We start from the raw sequence: 21636 nt of genomic DNA, 5'->3' as shown, positions 1-21636 counted from the left end.
GATCCGGGGGGATATTTTTGAGTTGGAGTCGCCAGGAAGTGGAAAGGGCTTGGATATGTGGTTTGAAGGAGAGATCAGAGTCCAGGGTTACCCCTAGGCAGCGAGCTTGCGAGACTGGGGAGAGTGAACAGCCACTGACATTGATAGATGGGTCAGATGGGGCGATGAATGAGATGGTGGAAAGATGATGAATTCTGTTTTATCCATATTAAGTTTTAGAAATCTGTCAGAGAAGGATGAGATAGCGGACAGACAGGGAGGAGATATCGGGTCGAGATCGGCGTGTCATAAACATAGAGGTGATGCTGAAAGCTGTGAGACTATGAGCTGCCCCAGACCAAATGTGTAGATGGAGAAAAACCTGGGTCCTAGAACTGAGCCTTGGAGGGCACCGACCGATAGGGGAAGAGATGAGGAGGTGGTGTGTGAGTGGGAGACACTGAATGTCCTGTCTGTTAGGTATGATGAGATCCAAGATGGGGCCAAGTCTGTGATGCCAAGAGATGAGAGAATCTGTAGTAAGAGGGAATGGTCCACTGTGTCGAAGGCAGATGACAGGTCAAGGAGGAGGAGGACAGAGTAGTGTCGCTTGGATTTGGCGGTTAGTAGGTCTTTGGTGACTTTAGTCAGGCAATTTCAGTAGAATGGTGTGGTCGGAAGCCAGATTGGAGGCGGTCAAAAAGAGCAGGGTGAGAGGACAGTTCAAAGTGGACATGTTGTTCCAGTAGTTTTGAGGAATAGGGGAGAAGTGATATGTCAGAGAGGATGGGTCAAGGGAGGGCTTTTTGGAGGATGAGTGTGATCAAGGCATGTTTGAAGCATGAGGGGGAAGACACCAGTTATTAGGTTGAAGAGGTGGGTTAGGGTTGGGATGAAGATAGTGGTAAGGCTGGGGATGAGGTGGGACAGGACTGGGTCAAGTTCACAGGTGGTGAAGTGTGATTTGGAGAGTAAAGAGGAAACTTGATCTTCCGTAATGATGTAGAAGCTAGTTTTGGAGGAGGATTGAGTAGGTGTGAGGAGGGGCGCGTTATTCACCTATTTGAAATGGGCACCAAAATGTGACCAACCGAGCTTTGGTGTCCGCTGCAAATATGTGAATACTGCTGAAAAGGATGTTTGCTACAGCATAATGCAACTCTAATGATGCAGGCTAAAGTCAATGGTCCTGGCAGCGCAAATGCCCGAATCCAGTTTTCCATGGTTCAGAAATAAGCCCCAATGGAGCCACTGACCGTAGCCTAAAATACGTGAATTTAATCTAATAGAAAGTAATAATTTGTCAAAATTAATATCTTTACATGAGCCCATTAATTTATCAAACGCACCTCTTCTTGACAGCCTTGTGTCTGCATCTGTGTCCACAAACAACTTCATCTGGAACATGTCCCGGATGTCTTGAACGTAAAATGCCAGAATGCCCTCAAAGAGTATAACGTCTGCTGGATACACCGTTACAGATGATTCCTCTTTCCTTAGGGAGAAAAGTGCAAGAAAAACCAAGAGGGATTAGGAGATCAAGCATTTCCAGCAATTTCCAAGTCAGGGGTTAGAGGGCCATACACATTAAGTTGAAGTTTGTTGATTTTTTGGTGAATACATTTATACACAGCCATATTGGCCATTACGATCAGCCTGGTCAAACACCATCACAATAGCCCAAAAGATATTTTAGGGAACGTTCTTTAAATAATAAAAAAAAAAATTATAAATCTATATATAAATTAACTCCATGGACAAATCCATTGAAAGTCAATTGTGACCATCAGTCAGCTAACACCGTCAATGTCACTTACCACACTTACTACTCGAACGATTTTGACTGAAATAGTCCATTTAAAATCAGGTTGTTCTCGTGGGCACCGTTCTGTCAGAATTGCTCTCTTCAGATCGCAATGTGGTAATGTATGTCAGGCGTTCCCAGCATCACAGAACTCCCTATGAGCAGATCTATTCCTTACAGAACTGATGCCGGAAGCTGAAATCCTGCAAGTCGCTGCTGTAAGGATAGGGAGCATGGAGTGGAGACGGTGGAGGAGTAGATCACAGATGGAATAGGACGGGCTTTATAACTGGAGCCTCAGCCTCAATGTGCCAATTCTGAAAATGTTACTAATCATTTGCCATTAATCAGTGCAACACATTTTTTTCATTTTTACTATAGCGACTTCAGAGGCTTATCCATAACACAGAGGAATACTTTGCATTGCAATGCATTTCGCTTGCCAGACAATCTAACAGACACATCCTTACATCCTTATGGCAGTATGGGGAGGCTTTTGTTAGGCCCCTGCTGGCACGTCAGCCCATCACTACCCACTAAGAAGGTAACTGCGGCAAGTATGGGATCGGCGTTCTCTCTAATGGTGATGCCAGCAGTTTGTTTGAGCAAGTACTTGGCGCTGCCAACATGGGCACAGCCTCTGGACAAGCACTGTGGCATGGCAGCACAGCAGTGTTGTGGAATGACCAGCTTGTAGTGGCGTACTATTCTTTATGAAGACGAATCCTCTAAGCTTTCTAGGTTTTATATTCCTCCAGCAGGACACACGTCACATGGCCGCCCTGAAGACTGGAATTCATAAGAGGGCAATATTACAGTTCTCATTGTAGAGCGCTATACCAATACACTATGCAATATCATCATATAGTCACTATCTTATAGTGTGAGGGAACAGGGATCCAGCTCCGTCTGCTTTACAATTCCCCTACAGGTGCAGGTCAGCTTGTCAGATATAAACAGTGAAAAGATATCCGAGGGCCCGATCTTTTCGCCATCATAATATACAGCTTATATGGCTCAGACTATGCATTTATAATGCAATTATAGAAGGAAAGAAGGGAGATGGATGCGAGCACGGTCTTTTTCTATGACTGCTGCAGACAGGCTTTTCTCCTTAGGAACCAACAAGGTGGATAGGAAGAACATTGTGTGGCACAGGCTTCCAAACCTCTGGCATTTAGTACCCCCACACATACTGCTGGATGCCAAGACTTGTGGGTGGTACACGCTGCGAGATCTAGACAAAGTAGCCATGACCCATGATGAAGGAATATGTAAAGTATAGGATCATGACAGAAATTGGTTACTTCAATTATCGGGTCCACCCATAATGAATGGGATATGCTGTAGGGGAATTTCTACAGTCAGTGGAGAATTAGCCAGGGGTGAACTCCTGACCACTGTTCTGATGGGGGCATGGCAGGGGGTGTAGACTGCCGTCATTGGGGGCATTCTAAATTCGTTTGCATGTTCTTCTATAGGCTGGGGGTCCAAAGCACAAAGTTTAATGCACGTATATGATAAATTACATTTTAGATTGAGTAAATACCGCTGAAGACTTAATTCAGCACTACAGTAGTCTTTATTTTTCTCGTATGTGGAAATACCAGGGCCATGTTTTGATAAGAACCACACTAATTTTAGAATAGTGGCAATTAAAGGAAATACATGTTGCCACCAAATTATGAGCAGCATAATGTAGGGACAGAGACCTTGATTCAAGCAATGTGTCACTTACTGGGCTGCTTACTGTAGTTTTGATAAAGTTACAGAAGATTATCACTAATAAAACGGGCAGATACATACACCTCCATATCATGAGCTCTAAAAAACCTTTAGTCCTCACCACTGATTGCCATTTTTCTGCCTATGCACAGTGTACACGAAGCTGCCAATCTGTGGTGAGGGCGGGGTTATACAGACCTCAGCATTCAGAGACCTGACAGATCTGCAGCAGACAACAGTTCAATTTTACTTCAGCAAGCAGCACAGTAAGTGATATATCGCTGGAATCGGGGTCGCTGCCCCTGCATCATGCTGTTCTCAGGGTAGCAAAATCCTGGTGACAGATTCCCTTTAGATTAATTTTACTAGAATGCACTAATACAAATCAACGCAAAATAGGAGCTGTTTACGTAAGTGAATCCGTCAGCAAACAGACCGCAATATGCAAAGACATTTAGAAATGCTTAGGTGCACAAAGAGGGTATTTAATGAATACCACTGCCAACACTAATATATCCCTATTGGAGGTCCTACTATCAAAGAGTCCGATTTGGCAAAAATATTTTGCATTATCAAAAAAGCTTTTCTCCCGCATTGACAACCCATGTTTAGGATGTATACAGCAATCTATTCATATTACAGAACATGTAACAATGCAAGCTCCTCTGCCGATTACCTGGAGTGGGTAACAAAGTCATACACTGGGATCTGGACAGTTTTTCCCTCCATTAGCTCTTGGAGAGTCTTCAAGATAAGCTCGTTGTCAAAGGCATCTGTGAGAAAAAAAGATCAATTGTAAGGAGGTGATTGCTCCAAGGAAAAGGCCCTTGTTACGTAGAACTATATACGCTGAACTCCAGAGTATATGGATACCTGTTCTTTGTACAACTACAACCATCAACCAAACGTCAACACAGCCTTTACCATGAAACAAGTCAAGGAGCGCGTCAAGAAAGAAAGCTTCAAAAGTCTACCGGGTGATGCCAGGAGATGAGCCACTGCCAGAGGTGTCTAGCTGCATCTTTTTGCCCCCTCGCTTAAAAGCCATGCCGTGCATTCACGTGTATAGGGCAGTCGGCAGATGTAGCACTTAGACGGCATCACAAGCTTTCAGCTGACAGTGAAGGAGTACGGGGACTTTCATACGACATCCTCATCGTTTCTATTACAAGCTGCTCCCCATGTGCAGCAGAGGTGGCTTGTTTCCAGCAGCAGCCCATCTGGGCAGCAGACCACCGCTCCCAATTTGTATTGCTGTATTAATCCAGGTCGGTCCTCCACATCTCCTGAACTCCCAGGGTGAGAACCATCTTCAGCATTTCATTCTCATTAAAGGGAAGCCATCATCTGAACAGTATCTATTTCCTGTCCTTTCATTGAGGCTCCGTATCATCAGAGGCAGGTAATACACAGCGAATAACACAGGATCCACCAATTACAGTAGGTGGTCACAGCTCACCCGGCTCCCGTCTTCAATCACCTTTCCACATGCTGATTAGGTGCCTCAATACAAAAGATAGGGTCTGAGGCTATTCATTCCTGCTAATGTACATGTCCTAAATCAATAGGAATTAAAACTGGAAGATTTCTATTATTTTTAATTAAAAAAAAATAAAAAAAATGAGATTTAACAAAAAAATAAAAATAAATAATGCCCAACATTTTTTAAAAATGCATGCTTTATACTGAGGAAGGGGCAACACCCAAAGATTTTGGTTTTATCCTAAATCATGTCTCAAGGCTCGTTAAAGGGTCGATATTGACGTTTAGGTGTGCCATTTCCAATAGGTGGCGCTAGAGTTCTAGTCCTCTTCTTCTCTGAAGAAACAGTTAAAAAAACATCTAAATTTAAAACAAAAAGCAATTTTCTGATCATTGCTTTCCTTTAAAAAAGCCGTTATTCGGGACTAGTTCTTTATTTTTTACACTGTGGACCCAACAAGCAGGTAGTACCAGAGCAGCGGCTTCTCTTCCACTCTACTCTATCGACAGGGCATGATTGCCGATGTCATGCTGATTGACAACCAGATCTCCACTGCCTAACTGCGGGAAGATGGCTGTCAATCAGCTTCATGCTGGCAGTCATGCCACATCGACCGCAGCCCGGAAAAGGAAGAGCTGCTCTGTTGACGTGGAGCAGCTGAATCACTTGCTGGAGCGGTCTGTGACCACTGTGAGCCAGCACCAAGTACAACAAGCAGATAGTTAGGGACTACCTCCCTGTTGGAAAAAATAGAATTAGACTTACCGGTAATTCGGTTTCTAATAACCCACCACGACAGCACCAAAGGAGGATGTCACCCCACCCTAATAGGGACAGGAAACAAAGAGGTTAAATAGCCCCTCCCTCATCCTCCCTCCAGTGTTTTTTTATAAAGGACCACACAAGTATGGATGCTTCAAATTATATTTATTCAAATTAAATGATTGGCTAACCAAGTCTGGGAGGGAATTACCAGTGCTGTCAAAGTGGGTTATTAGAAACCGAATTACCGGTAAGTCTAATTCTATTTTCTCCAATAACCCCCCATGACAGCACCAAAGGAGGAGTACCAAAGACTCATGTTTAGGGAGGGACAATGGCCTGAAGCACTTTCCGCCCAAAGGCCAAGTCTTTAATGGACATTAAATTAAGTTTGTAATGCTTGGTGAAGGTATGGACCGAGGACCATGTAGCTGCTCTACATATCTGCTCGAGGGAAGCGCTAGCCTTTTCTGCCCAGGAGACGGACATGGCTCTAGTAGAGTGTGCTTTCAGTTTCTCTGGTGGTGAGAGATTCTGGATTGGATATGATTCCACAATTGCTTTCTTGATCCAAGTAGCGATGGTAACCTTTGAGACCTTCTTCCCTCTGTTCTGACCAGATGGCTGAATAAAGAGGTTCTGATCCTTCCTCCAGGCCTTTGTCTTTTGGAGGTAGTGAAGAATAACCCACCTTACGTCCAAAGTATGGAATTCTTCTTCCCTTTTATTTTTTGGGTTTTGACAGAAGGAAGGCAGAATTATCTCCTGAGACCTATGAAAGTCTGAGACTACCTTTGTCAAGAAAGATGGGTCCAGTTGTAGAATAATCCTATCATCCAGGATTCTCAGATAAGGGTCATTCACTGAGAAGGCCTGGATTTCTCCCACTCTCCTGGCAGTGGTAATCGCTACTAGAAATGTTGTTTTCCAGGCTAATTTATCCAGCTCTATTGAGGGCAAAGGTTCAAACGGTGGTACTGTCAGACCTTTAAGGACGATATTAAGATCCTAGGAGGGAACGTGGTTGATTATTCTGGGACGCAGACAAGTAGCTGCTGTCATGAACCTTTTAACCCATCGGTGTTCGGCTAGGCTCTGGTCAAAATAGATACTTAGCGCCGCGATCTGAACCTTCAGGGTGCTGGGTCTAAGGCCTTTTTCCAGCCCCTCTTGTAGAAAATTCAAGATCTGGGTCATGTCAGGATGCCAAAAATCTGGTACATTAGGTTTATACCATGTTAGGAAGGTCTTCCATATCTTGCTGTATATGGAGTTTGTGATTTGTTTCCTACTTTTTTGTAGGGTATGAATTACTCGGTCTGAGTCCTTTTGCCTTCATTTTTGATTGTGAACTCAGAAGCCAGACCACTAGATGGAGGTTCTCTGGATCTGGATGGAGTATTGGACCCTGATGGAGAAGGTTTTTGATTGCTGGCAAAATGAGAGGTCCTTCTATGCTTAAACTGTTCAGTGCACAGAACCAGCTCCTTTTGGGCCAAAGTGGGGCTATCAAAATTATTTTGACCTCCTCGGTCCTTACTTTCTGTAAGGTCCTGGGTAGCAATGGAATTGGGGGAAAAGCGTAAGCCAGATGGAAACGCCACGGGTGAGCGAATGCATCTATCCCCAGGCATACGTTGTCTGGATCTAGGGAGAAGTATCTTTCTGCCTTGGTGTTCTGGAGTCTTGCAAAGAGGTCCACCTCCGGACGACCCCATTGTCTGGTCAGCATGTGGAAAATGTCTGAGTCCAGCTCCCATTCCCCCGGATGGATATTCCTTCTGCTCAGAAAATAGGCCTGGATATTGTCTGAGCCTTTTATGTGCAGACCTGATAAGGAACGAAGATGTCTTTCCGCCCAAAAGAATATTCTTGCTGAGATACTTTTTAGATTCTCGTATCTTGTACTCCCTTGATGGGACAGGTGAGCTACGGTAGTCATGTTGTCTGAATAGACTTTTACGTGTTTGCCCGTAATGATTGGAGCCAACATTTTGAGAACCTCCTCCACTGCCTTTAACTCGCGGAAGTTGGAGGATCTCCTGCTGGTCTCTTCTGTCCATACCCCTTGGAAAGGGGTTTGAGCAACGACAGCTCCCCATCCCGTCTTGCTGGCGTCAACCGTGACTGTTATCAGAGGGAACTGAGACCATGGAACCCCTGTTCCTAGGTTTCTTTGGCTGAGCCACCATGACAGGGATGTTTTCACATAATGAGGGATCATGATCTTCCTGTTTAGGGAGTCTGGGGATCTGTCCCACTGTGCAAGAATATGGGTTTGCAATACCCTGGTGTGAGCCTGAGCCGAGGCTACGGATTGGATGCAGGCTGTCATGGAGCCGAGGGTTGACATGGCAAACCTTAGGGACACCCTGTTCAGGGTCTTCAGATTCGATATCTTGGATCTCAAAAGTAGCTGTTTGTCCTCTGGTAGGAAGGAGGTTTGTCTGGCGGAGTCTAGTAGAACACCAAGGAACGTTTTTTCTGTGGCAGGGATCAGGTCTGACTTTTGATGATCTATCAACCACCCTAGGGTGGTCAGGATTTGGACTGTTCTCTGCAGATCTTCCTGGAGTGCTTCCACCGAGGGACCTACTAGTAAGAAGTCGTCGAGGTAGGGAATGATGCAGATTTTTTCTTTTCTGATTGAAGCCACTACCTCTGATATAATTTTGGTAAATATTCTCAGTGCTGAGGATATCCAGAACGGCAATATGTTGAATTGAAAATGCAACGTTTGATCCTCTTGAACCACCGCAAACCGTAAAAATTTCCGGTATGTTGGATGTATAGGGACGTGATAGTATGCGTCCTGTAAGTCGATGGTTGCCATCACATATTCTTGTCCTATCAAGGGAACTGCTGATCTGATGGACTCCATTTTGAATCTTCTGTAGATGATGTATTGGTTTAGGGGTTTCAGATTTATTATTATTCTGTAGGTGCCGTTTGGTTTCCTTATCATAAACAGGCGTGAATAGTGGCCTGTGTGTATTTCTGTTTTTGGGACCAGTGAAATAGCCCCCAAGGATAGTAGGTTTTTTAGGCCGGATATCAGTGCGGTCTTTAATCTTGGGGAGGTTAGACGAGTTATCCTTCCTTTTCTTGGAGGATATGTGGAGAATTCGATCTTTACCCCTTCTTGAATTACCTTCAAGACCCATTGACTGGAGCAGATCTTTTGCCATTGGGGAAGGTATTTCATGATTCATCCCCCCACTACTCTGGCGTAACCGCTTCTGTTGTCGCTGTCCTTTTGGGAAAAAAATATTCCTATCTTTCCCCCCTTTGGGGTAGCTCCATCGACCGGACTTGCCTTTCCCCTTGTACTGGGGATTCTGTTCCCGAGGGGGGGCGAAAGGGGGTCTTCTTGTAGTGTCTGGGTTCAGGCAGGGATTTCTTTTTATCAGTTGCCTTCTCCAGGAGGTCAAGGGCCTGGCCAAACATATATTCTCCCCTGAAGGGAATGGAACAAAGTATTATTTTAGAGGCCACGTCACCGTTCCACGATTTCAGCCATAGTGCTCGCCTTGTGGAGTTTGATAGGACTGCGGCCCTGGCGGTTACCCTCACAGATTCCGCTGAAGCATCCGCCAGAAAGTCAGTGGCCTTCTGCAGTAAAGGTAGGGAAGCTTGTATCTCCTCTCTGGATGTGCCCATAGCCAGATGCTCTTCAAGCTGGTTGAGCCATCTTGACATGGGCCGTGCAACACACGTGGAGACTAAGTTTGTGTTCAGAAGGACTGCTGATGTTTCCCAGGATTTTCTGAGAAGGCTGTCCATCTTGCAGTCCAGAGGATCCTTTAGTTGCGACGAGTCCTCGAATGGCAATACGGTCTTTTTAGCGACTCTTGCCACCTGACTATCGACCTTAGGTATCTCGGTCCAACATTTTGAGGTTTCTTCATCTACCGGAAACCTGTCTTTCAATTCTGCTGGTGTATTCAGTCGTCTTTCAGGATTTTCCCATTCGTCCAGGATTAGATCCTGAATGTATCGGGAACACCATCTTTTACTTTGAGCGGAGACCACCGAACATCTCTTCCTGGACTTCTCTTCTTCCACTTCCATCGTTCTTCTTACTGCTGAGAGGAGGTCTTCCATAAATTCCATTGAAAAATAAGGCTATGTGCCCACGATGCAGAAATGCTCAGGATTTTTTCCTGAGTGTTTCTGCATCTCCCTGGCAGAAAAAAACGCATGCGGATTGTACATGCGTTTTCCTGCCAGGGACATGCGGAAATGAAGCGTTAATTCACTGCCATTTCCGCATGCGGATTGACAAGCGCTTTCCAAGCGATTAGCATCACTTGGAAAATGCTTGTGACAACTAGGTCACACTATATAAATCCATGCAAACGGCATGGATTTATATACTGTGACCGAGAGAGTGGTTAAAAATAAAAAAATAAATATATACTTATCCTCCGATGGCCACCGCTGGCTTGTTTCGCTCGGTCCCGGCTGCCGGCAGCAGTGGATTGAAAGACCTGCCGACGTCAGCGTCGCGTGACCCGTCACATGACTGACGTCAGCGCAGGTCCTTCAATCCACTGCAAAGTGCCGGGAAGCTAGGAGGAGCGCTGCGCAGGCCGTCGGAAGGTACATATACATTTATTTTTTATTTTATTCTTTTTTTTTTTTACAGATTTTTAATGGTACCTGGGTGTGGATGAGACTCTCCTCTCATCTACACCCGGGTACCATCCGTACATTAGAAAGCTTGGATTATGCATCTACATATACAGTGATGCGTAATCCATGCGGTCTAATGCAAGTCAATGGCGGCGAAGACGCAGCACTTTCTCAAAATAATTGGTAGTGCTGCGTTTTTTTCCGCAATGATAATCCGCAGCGGAAATTTCCGCAGCATGTACACAGCACATGCGGATCATTGGGGAACATTGCTGCCCTTCTACCATGTGTTTTTAATGTGTTTCTGCAGCTGCAAAAACACTGCAGAAACGCATTAAAAACGCATTGTGGGCACACAGCCTAATAGTTCTTATTTTCCAGACCTTCCTCTGCTGGGCTGACTTCACCTTCCTCTATAAGGTCTTCTGGAAGGGATACTTCGTCCTGGGAGTCCGAGTCTCTTTTTTCTTCCAGGGAAATCTTCCTCTTCTTAGCCTTTGGAGGCGAATCAGAAGTGGATCGGGAAAAGGAGGCCAATGAAGACTGAACCTCCTGACGGACTATCCCTTTAATTTCGTCTATGAGGGACGGCTGCTCTTCCCTAATAATCTTCTCCATGCATTTCTGGCATAAATATCTTTTGCTTGAAGAAGATAATTTTTTTTGAACATGTAGGACATTTCCGGCTAGATTTATTTCCTGGTGCAGGATCCTTGTCCCCCTAAAAAAGAGGGAGAAGGGTAATTAATGTATCAATTCTAACCTACACCTAGGAAAGGACCCCCAGTGCCAGACTTACTGGGACTGGAATTGCGCTGGGCTAAGCAGACATGGAGAAGGTAAATTCCTGACCATCCAGTGTAAAACTACAAAACGGATTAAGTCCTACCTTAGATGTCTTCAGTCCAGGGCTCTTATATAGGCGACTTGACTCCGCGCTCTCCCTCTTTCCCTGGGGAGGGGGGTGGCAAGGCTCCTCCCCCTTGATCCAATTGGTGAAGCAGGAACACCTGGGGGGTTATTCTCTCCCTTTCTCCAGGGTGGAACGCACACCGGAAGTGACGTTATTGGCGGTCCGCATCACTTCCAGGATCCAGCGTGCGTCTCTCCACTATGGAGACCGCCTTGAGAGGGGGGAGGAGCGGGACTGGAGAGCTCGAGGAGGCCTCCAGGCCGACACCCACCGGACCTTAACCGCAGGCGCGGACTCGGTGGGGACAGGGGTCCCGAGTCCCGGAGGAGACGGGAGCAGCATAAGGGTAGGAGGAGAAAAAAACTGCCCGGTCCCAGCTGCCTGGCTTAAAGGTATACTGGGTGTCTGCCGCCGGCACAGAGCACCCTGGATGACCTCTTCATCCCAATAGGGACAGGAAAAACACTGGAGGGAGGATGAGGGAGGGGCTATTTAACCTCTTTGTGTTTCCTGTCCCTATCAGGGTGGGGTGACATCCTCCTTTGGTGCTGTCGTGGGGGGTTATTGGAGAAAAAATACTTTGGGCCTAAAAAGGTCCTGGATAACCCCTTTAACTGCTGAGTTCCTCACATTAGTTCCCAGTTATAGCCTCTTCTAGCTCATAGTGCTGGAACAGAGCATGCTCAACCAGCAAAGTAAAAAGGGACTACAGGTCGTAACCCTTGGTAATGGGCTATAGCCATCACATTTTGTGCTAGTAACTAATCAATGATTATGTAGGAAGCTAAAATCTTGAGGCTTTATACTCTGAGCCACATATATTCAAGGAGTCAAGTTTTGTATACTAGAATACCCTTTAACCAATCCTGAAAACTCCTTTACAAACAGGGCAGCTACCATCACCTGTTCCAATATTTTAATGGTTGATTAATTTCATTTGACGCATTGTTACCTAATTAAATAAAATTGCAAATCTTTTGTGTGTAAATTATATGAGCCATTATTATGTTTCTAATGCTACAACTGGATGGTTTATCGTTCTGGTGGGTGTGGATCAGTTTTATACTAGGGACTGAGGAAACTGGCGTCATGTAATATGCCTCCTCACTTAGAACATATGAGAAGCTGGGTGACAATGGGAAGACAACATTAGCATTGAACTATGTAACAAAAAGAAACCCTCACAACAGCAGATGTTTTGTGCTTATAAGAGACTCGTTTAAACAGGAAACCCCATTCTGGCCTCAAGGGAAAAAAAAAAACAGTGGGCAGCGTTGAACCATTATTCTCTGCACGGAAACAATTCGTAAAGAGTATCATATATAAGGTGTACAAATTTACACAGACAGATTTTCTTAAAGGGGTGATCTATTAAATGTCAATCTAATCTCTTTTCTAATGTATTTGAAATTAAAAAGTCCCCATCGTTTCCTTACTACTCTGATGTTTATTTTAAAAAAAATTTTTAAACCTTCCTATTTGATGACACTTAGTGAGAATCCAGTGCATGCTGGGATACTCAAATGAGCAGTGGCTGAGATCACTGCCACAGCCTCTGCCCCAGAGATGGAGAGTCATCCGTGATGTCCGTTTCAGGGACTGGGCTAGCATGCTCAGAAGGATTTTGTCAATGTGCAATACGCAGTGACAGTGCGCTCCCTCACCAGCTCTAAAAAGAGACATCATTTCAAAGAGCGGGACTGGTCTCTGCTTTTTCTGCACGTCGGATAATCTATTCAGTGTGCACTGACCGTGGGCTTTGCTGACCGACTTGTCACTTCTCATCAGAGCAGGCAAGGGAGCGCACTGTCACTATCCATTAAAAAGAATGATGCACAGTGACAAGCTCCTACTCAGCACATGTGAGCATTGACAACTGATAAATGCTCAGTACAGAAAGGAAACTGAAGTCACTGATGACACTGTCAGGGTGGGGGCAGAGGCTGCAGCAGTGACCGCAATCTCTGCCCTCGTACGAGTATTCCAGCATGCACTGGGGGTTCTCAAATGAAGCATCACAGGAAGCAGGTAAAAAAAATAAAAATAAAAGTAGTCAGAGTAGTGAGGGGACGATAGGCACTTTTTACTTAAAGTATATTAGAAAATAAATTAGATTACTACATTAAATACACATTTAGGATTAAAATAAATGTTAGTTTCGGACCACTCCTTTAAATAACCAAAATATCCTGACGAAACAAGTATCGACTCCACTAGAATATCACATAGAACATCATCAGCATCGAATACTGAACAGGTAATAATAGTAGCCTTGTAATTTATCTGGAATTTAAAAGCCCAAGTGTCAGTCTGCAAATATGGTCAGGACACAGTAGGTTTTACCTGGGTGATCAAAGTTGAATTGGCCTTTGAGAGCTTTACTCTTCTGCTCCGGGGTCAATATGCGGTAAAAGCTGTCCTGACTTATCATAACCACCTGCTTCTGATGATGATCCACCTCATTCTGGCCCAGGAGCTGCACGATCTTGGAACATACAGATGACTGTAGAAGAATAAGCAAAAAAAGACAGATTTATAATATATACCATAACGTATTAAGTGCTTTACCTGTCAGACAACGCCACTTTCACAGAACCTGAAGGACCCTATTAAAAGTCAATGGGGTCTGTAGGGCACCACTGCTATAAGCCATGTGACAAGCCAGAAAGATCACTACGGCTACTATGAGGGCCCCATTGAATTCTCTCTAGCACAGACGCAGTTTTCATTCTTATGGGTAGGAAAACATTGCAATACAAGGCAAGGTTCACATGTGTGTTGTACATTTAGCCTGTATGTCAGCCAAGTGTGTTCATCCATTGGGCACCAGCAGCCTGACGAAGGCCAAAAATCAGAAGAGGCTGTACACAAAATCATGAGTGCAGAATAAGCACAGTACAAGGAGAATACCACGAGATTGAAAATAATAAGAATAAGTTCCTGAAATCTAGTCTGCACAGTCATTGAGAAATAGCACATAATCATTGCCGACTCGGACCGATTTAAGGAACTTCTGTTCAGTGAAAGTTACACTATACAGGTTCATAACAAAAACAGATAAGTTCTTATTATTACAAACTGCATTTCATAATCCTGGCTCATTATGTTGTGTTAAAACTAGGCCTGAAAGTCATCTCCTGCAGGACAACAAAGTAATGGCTGTGGTATCAATGGCCGTACTTGGGGGCGCTTAGACTTCTGATCCAACATTGGTGTGGAAATCCATTGTGCACTCTGGGTGGAGTAATTCCCCAGGCAAATGTATGAAGCCAGAGCTATGTGCGGGTATTGCCATTTAGAATGGATCCTGCGGCCAGAACTGGAGGGATCACCTGTGCTGCTCCCCCTCACATATACATATACATATACACACACACGTCATGCCGTAATGTAAAATATGAAGACGTCTACCTACATAAATGCCACTTACACACATTATCCTATTTAAAAGGGAGATGTGCAGTTTCACACTGAAGAATTGTGGTAGTTTGCCGTTTTGTTAGCATAGTAATACAGGGCTAGCACCAACACTGATTTAGTTACAGCGCCCCCCACAAGTGCCATGGCCTGTGGCAGAGAAATTACCCAATAAATAAGCAGTCAGCTTGACAACCTCCTATAAGAGATTGTAGTGGCAGTCATATTGGTTATATAGCTATCTTGAACCCATACATACAACCCCTGGCAAAAATTATGGAATCAACGGGCTCGGAGGATGTTCATTCAGCTGTTTACTGTTGTTGAAAAAAAGCAGATCACAGACATGGCACAAAACTAAAGTCATTTCAAATGGCAACTTTAGGGTTTTAAGAAACACTAAAAGAAATCAAGATAAAAAATGTGGTACTCAGTAAGGGTAATTTTTATCAGACGAAGCAGAGGGAAAAAATTATGGAATCACCCTGTAAATTTTCATTTCCAAAACTAACACCTGCATCAAATTAGATCTGCTCGTTAGTTTGCATCTAAAAAGGAGTGATCACACCTTGGAGAGCTGTTGCACCAAGTGGACCGACATGAATCATGGCTCCAACACGAGAGATGTCAATTGAAACAAAGGAGAGGATCATCAAACTCTTAAAAGAAGGAAAGTCATCACGCAATGTTGCAAAAGATGTTGGTTGTTCACACACAGTTAGCTGTGTCTAAAATCTGGACCAAATACAAACATGGGAAGGTTGTTAAAGGCAAACATACTGGTAGACCAATGAAGACATCAAAGAATCAAGATGGGAAACTTAAAGCAATAAGTCTCCAAAACAGGAAATACACAACAAAACAAATGAGGAACGAATGGGAGGAAACTGGAGTCAATGTCTGTGACCGAACTGTAAGAAACCGCCTAAAGGAAATGGGATTTACATAGAGAAAAACTAAACTTAAGCCATCATTAACACCTAAACAGAAAAAAACAAGGTTACAATCGGCTAAGGAAAAGCAATTGTGGACTGTGGATGACTGGATGAAAGTCAAATTCAGTGATGAATCGCGAATCTGCTTTGGGCAAGGTGATGATGTTGGAACTTTTATTTGGTGCCGTTCCAATGAGATTTATAAAGATGACTGCATGAAGAGAACATGCAAATTTCCACAGACACTGATGATATGGGGCTACATGTCAGGTACAGGCAGTGGGGAGATGCTGTCATTACATCTTCAACAAATGCCCAAGTTTACATTGATATTTTGGATAGTTTTCTTACCCCATCAATTGAAAGGATGCTTTGGGATGAGGACATCATTTTTCAAGATGATAATGCATCCTAACATAGAGCAAAAATATTCCTTGAAAGAAGACACATAAGGTCAATGTCATGGCCTGCAAATAGTCCGGATCTCAATCCAATTGAAAATCTTTGGTGGAAGTTGAAGAAAATGGTCCATGACAAGGCTCCAACCTGCAAAGCTGATCTGGCAACAGCAATCAGAGAAAGTTGGAGCCAGATTGATGAAGAGTACTGTTTGTCACTCATTAAGTCCATGCCTCAGAGACTGCAAGCTGTTATTAAAGCCAGAGGTGGTGCAACAAAATACTAGTGATGTATTGGAGTGTTCTTTTGTGTGTTTGTTTTTCACCTTCCATAATTTTTTCCCTCTGCTTGGTCTGAAAAAAAATTACCCTTACCGAGTACCACATTTTTTATCTTGATTTCTTTTAGTGTTTCTTAAAGCCATAAAGTTGCCATTTGAAATGACTTTAGTTTTGTGCCATGTCTGTGATCTGCTTTTTTTCAACAACATTAAAACAACTGAATGAACATCCTCCGAGCCCGGTGATTCCATAATTTTTGCCAGGGGTTGTATGATGAAATGTTAGGTTTGGCCAACTTTGTTCCCAGATGTCAGATGCCCTTGTGTATATTAGCCATTAAGCCTACATTTGGGAGTGGTAGTTCCTGAGGTAGACAAGTCACCCCAGGGATGTCTGGTATCAGCCTGTTCATCTCACCCCATTAAGAGCACATGCATGCTTGGCCCAAAGAGCATGCATAGTTATATAATGGCCAGGAGAACGGCTGTCAGAGCCATAGCGGTCTGCTGACAGCTATTGATAATTTACTACCGATATGTGCACATTGCTGGTCCGGGCGAAGGTTAGCGCTCCAATAAGCAGCGCTGCAGACGTCTATGGCTCCCTTAGTAATGCTCTATACTTGGAGCTCACTCAGCTGTAATTCAGCCATGTGCATGACGCCTGAAAGATGGAGATGAAATATAAAGAGCTAGGCATGAACACACCTCATACCGAGATAGTTACAACATAAAAAGCCAAGAATAAACTTGTAGAGCTTCTCTATTGGAATGTCTCCCCCTTACCTGCCTTAGGTGAAATATATTTAGTGACTGACACAACATTAAAACCACTGACAGGTGAACAGCATTGATCATCTCCTGGCACCTATCCAAGGATGGGATAATTTATTCAGCAAGTGAACGGTCACCTCTTCAACTTGACGTGTATAAAGCTGAAAAGTGGACGAGCATAACCACCATTTTTTTTGCCAGATTGTAATAGCCAGGTCAATGTATCTCAAACAGCCATTCTTGTGACTAGCCCATGAAGTCTGGACTAGCCCACCTGGTCCAGTCCTACAGGGCAGCTAGTGAATCACAAATTGCTGGCAAGGACAGAAAGGAGTCAGAACACGCAGAGCATTACAGATTGTGACACATGGAGCCTGACCCCTGTTCATTGTCAAAAGTGCCTACAGTGGCCACGTGAGCTTTGAGACTGGACCACGAAACAATGGAAGAAGAAAAAAATTCATCTAATGTGCATCGGTAATTCCCAAACAGATCAGGTTTTATAATTTCCCTGGTACAGCACAGGTGATGGAATTTCTAAGGTATCAGAGATGGCCACAGGTTCTCTCACCTGTACAATGCCAAATCCTGAAACCATGATGTGTTGGGGGCAGCGAGGACTGGAGTTTGGGAAACACTGATCCGTAGCAAGTGGATGCTAGGTACATGTGTCACTTACCAAGGACAAAGAAGAGACCAGAATACACTACAAGAAGGCGGCACCATGTTGTTCTTGAGAAACCTTGGGTCCGCCATTAATGTGAATGTTCCTTTCTACCACAACATTGTTATAGACCAAGTACTCCCCCTCCCCTGTTGGCAAATGTTAAGGAATGGGAGTGCTCCCACCCACCCCTCAGGCCAGTGTTTTTAGGTTGCAAGATATACATATACACCCTGCAGTCTTTCAGTCTCTCAGGGTAAAATGTTTACGAGAAGCTAAACTTCAAGAAACATCAAATTGTTTTGAATTTAGCAGATCACACCCAAGCAGGGAAATTCCATATATCAAGAGCTGCAAAAATGTCAATCGTAATGAGCACAGGGTGGAGGAAGTGAACGAGACACCCTATACCTACCTCCGTGACCTCAATCGCCAGCTGGTCCTCTGCCATCAACATCCATCAAAAGGCCTAAATAAGACTGCTGCAGCCAATCAGTGGCCAAAAAATGGCTGCAGGGTCATGTGATGCAAAAGGACAGGCAGGTGACACTGTATGGCATGCTGAGGGGTGGAGCCTGTGTATGAGGCGAGTACAGGGATTTTCCTCCCCATAGTCCTGGGCCCATTAACAATAACTTACTGTAGTGGACAACCCCTTCACCATCTGCCAAAGCTGTGTCCACTAAATATGTGCCGCAGTACAGGAAGCTTCCAAGTGCTTGTTCCCGCAATTAAAAAAATAGTCACACTGCTTTTTGTAGTGGAGGGGGCACAAACTTCCTCAATACCAGATCATTTTACCACAAAAAAAAAAAAATCTTTGTCAAAAATGTGGCAATTTGTGTGGACTTTGGAAGATTGCAGCCTGAAACACAATGCATATTCCTTTACATCTTTGCTAATGGAAAAAAAAGGAAACAAAAGTGGAAGCCTTCAACATTCAATCTACAGATGAAACCACCTCTGTCTTCAGGAGAGTACCACTCCCCTAAAGATTCACAATTCACACCAATGACAGTCTAAACCAGTGTTTCCCAAACTCCAGTCCTCACGGACCCCACAGGTCATGCTTTCAGGATTTCCATAGTACTGCACAGGTGAGAGAATTCCTGATGCCTTGATGATACTTCCATCACCTGTGCAATACTAAGGAGATCCTGAAAACATGACCTGTGGGGTCGTGAGGACTTGAGTTTGGGAAACACTGGTCTAAAACGGTGTGTTCTCCCATGCTGCAAGTAAAGGAGGGGCAACAATGGAGATGTGAAAGTGGGGCTGAAGCTGACCGAATCCTGCAAATCTGCTCAGAATCAGAGCTGCAAGCACTAAACCATACAAGTGACTCACCCCCTGGGCCAGTGCTGTAGTGCGGCGCGCGTGCGCGCGGGGAATACCCGGAGCCGGATCCGATGGGGTTAGTAGTCTTCGTGTGGCGGTGACCCGGTCCGTGCCCAGGGTGGTCAAACTAAGTGGCAGTTATTGGTATGATGGTATTAGTGTCCGACTACGCCACCCGTTGAATGCGGCTATGAAGCCGCCGCTGCAGGGCAGTCCGCTGAGGCCGGTGGTACGGATGTGCAGCGTGGATGGTATAACCCCCAACGGGAGGGGTATGGCCTCAGGGCAGAGGATGAGGTTGATGTTGGGAGTGATGGTGTGGATGTCCCAGCACCAATGGTGCGACAAGGAAGCACGGAGACGCGAGGGTACAGTTCAGGGTCTTTACTGATGGTACAAGGCAAATTCCCCCGGGAGTACTGGCTCGTAGTTGGGGCCTGGTTAGTCTGCGAGTAAGCCGGAGTCCCCCTGGCCAGGTGGAGTTGTAGGCCTTCCCGTTAGTCTGTACCCTTCCTGGCTACCCTGCTTTCGGCGGTTACAAGTAGCCCACGTCCCTGGGTATACCGTGTGGTGCTCACCCGTATGGCTGGTGACCTGGGGCCTCCTGTTAGCCTCCGCTCCGGGATGGCGGTGCTGGTCCCTTCGTTGTGACTGAGCCTCCGGGCTTTTATGGCCAGAGGACCTGGAATCCCCTGCCGGATGGATTCTGCTGCTGGGTATATCTTAGTTCCCACAGCCTCGGACTCCTGTGTCCGGTTTTAGTACCTTCTCCCAGGGCGAGCTCTGCACAGCTCCAGCCCCTGGCGCTTCTCCTTGGCTCCTACAGAGCTCCTGAGGTCCCTGTTTCTGCGTGTCCAGACCAGACTCCGTCTGTCTGGAACTCCTCTCTCCTAACCCTGCCTCAGCCCCAGTTTTTGTAGGGGAAGTTCTTCCCCTCCCAGGACTGGGCAGGAGGTGTGGCATGCTTAGGATTCCTGCCCAGGAGACCTCCCACCTGCTCACAGACGTAATATTGCTATTACTGTGGAAACCAGACCCCTGGGGTGCCACATTCCCCCCTAGTGAAATTTAGTACTCCCGGACTAAACATAACAGGATATAAGCAATAACAATTAAATACATGAGATGGTCACGGCGTGTCCGTAACCGGGAAGCAATAAGGGTGTCCATTTCACCAAAGAACAGGGAGCCGTAACCAGGTAGGGGTCTGTCCTGCCCCGAGTCTTTAACAGTCTTTAGTCCATTCCTGGGTTACGCTCCAAACATATTTACAACAGAGTTCCGGTTACTCACTGTCCATAACCTGTCAGTCCATATAAAGAAACCTGTAACTGAAAAACATAATTAGCAACGGCTACAACAAAACAGGTAAACATAAAATAGTTAAAGCAATTAGCCAACTTAGATTCTCCAACATACGGGCATCTGGCCTCTGGTAACCCTAGTGGACCTACGGAGCTCACTAACTGGTCCTGCACTACAGGGTGTAGGAGGTGTTATGGGCAGGCTGGGCAGCTTTCTGCGCACTCTTTGGCTCACTAGGGGCACGGCAGGCTCACTACTAGCAGAGGGTTGATCCTCCTGTACTGCTGGTGTGGACTCTTCTGCCTCTTGGGCCGGCTGCTCTTCCAGCTCTACTGGTTCTTCTGTAGGCACTTGCGGGGCTGGCTGGAGAAAGGTGAGGACGGGTACCACGACAGCACCGTTTACTTGTGTCCAAGACCGGGGGAAGTCTCCGAGTACAGTCCTGATCATTTCTTCCCTTTCCTCTGCGGGTCGAGGGTTTTCTTGATCTTCTTCTTCAGGGTTTTGCAGCTGCTCGGGACACTTCTTCAGGTGGTCTCTGGAGACAACGGCTGTGGTTTCTCCTCCATCCTTACTGATCACGCAAATCTTTGGGCTCTCATGGCTTGATGGCAGTACGGTGTACGGGTCCTCCTCCCACTGGTCGTCCAACTTGTGGAGCAGTCTTTTCCTCTTCAAGACCTGCTCTCCAGGTACCAGGGGAACAGCGGGAGCATACTGATTATAAGCCCTTTCTTGCCTTTCTCTAGCTTGAGACAGACTTCGCTCCACGCTCTCCTGCACTTTCCGATACTGCTGCTGCCGCCCTGTATCCCAGTCTGCCTCTGGCGAGGTGTCCTCGGGCGTCAGGACTCCCATATCCAGGTCGATAGGCAGCTTACCAGGTCTCGCTCTCATTAGGTAAGCCGGGGTACAGTTGGTAGAACCTACAGGGATGTGGTTGTATAGGTCCACCAGATCAGGCAGCTTCTCAGGCCACATACTGCGTTCTTCCAGGGGCAATGTTTTCAGGAGGTCTATCACCACCTGGTTCATCTTCTCGCAGAGTCCATTAGTTTGTGGGTGATAGGGCGTTGTTCTTATCTTCGTGCAGCCATACAGGTTGCAGAACTCCTAGAAGACTTCCGCTTCAAAGGCTGGCCCTTGGTCTGTCAGCACTTGGTCCGGGTACCCGTGTGGACGGCAGAAGTGCTGCTGGAAGGCTCTAGCTGCTGTTTGAGCCG

General features: G+C 45.5%; 1 protein-coding gene across 1 annotated transcript in view; it reads right to left on the bottom strand.

Moving 5' to 3' along the window:
* The window catches only part of UCK2 (uridine-cytidine kinase 2), a 60877-nt gene that overhangs the window by 16090 nt on the left and 23151 nt on the right, over nucleotides 1–21636 (bottom strand). Inside the window, exons 2-4 of the mRNA XM_073643008.1 lie at nucleotides 13645–13804; nucleotides 4185–4281; nucleotides 1329–1474 (exon numbers count right to left, since the gene is read on the bottom strand). Coding sequence (XP_073499109.1) covers nucleotides 1329–1474; nucleotides 4185–4281; nucleotides 13645–13804 — 403 coding nt within the window. The remainder of the gene's footprint in view (nucleotides 1–1328; nucleotides 1475–4184; nucleotides 4282–13644; nucleotides 13805–21636) is intronic.

This window comes from Phyllobates terribilis, unplaced genomic scaffold, assembly GCF_046119375.1.
Source record: "Phyllobates terribilis strain yellow unplaced genomic scaffold, ASM4611937v1 Scaffold_8__6_contigs__length_399053987, whole genome shotgun sequence".
NCBI classification, from domain to species: Eukaryota; Metazoa; Chordata; class Amphibia; order Anura; family Dendrobatidae; genus Phyllobates; species Phyllobates terribilis.
Note: the sequence above shows the minus strand (reverse complement) of the source record. Positions and strands in the feature narration are given on the sequence as shown.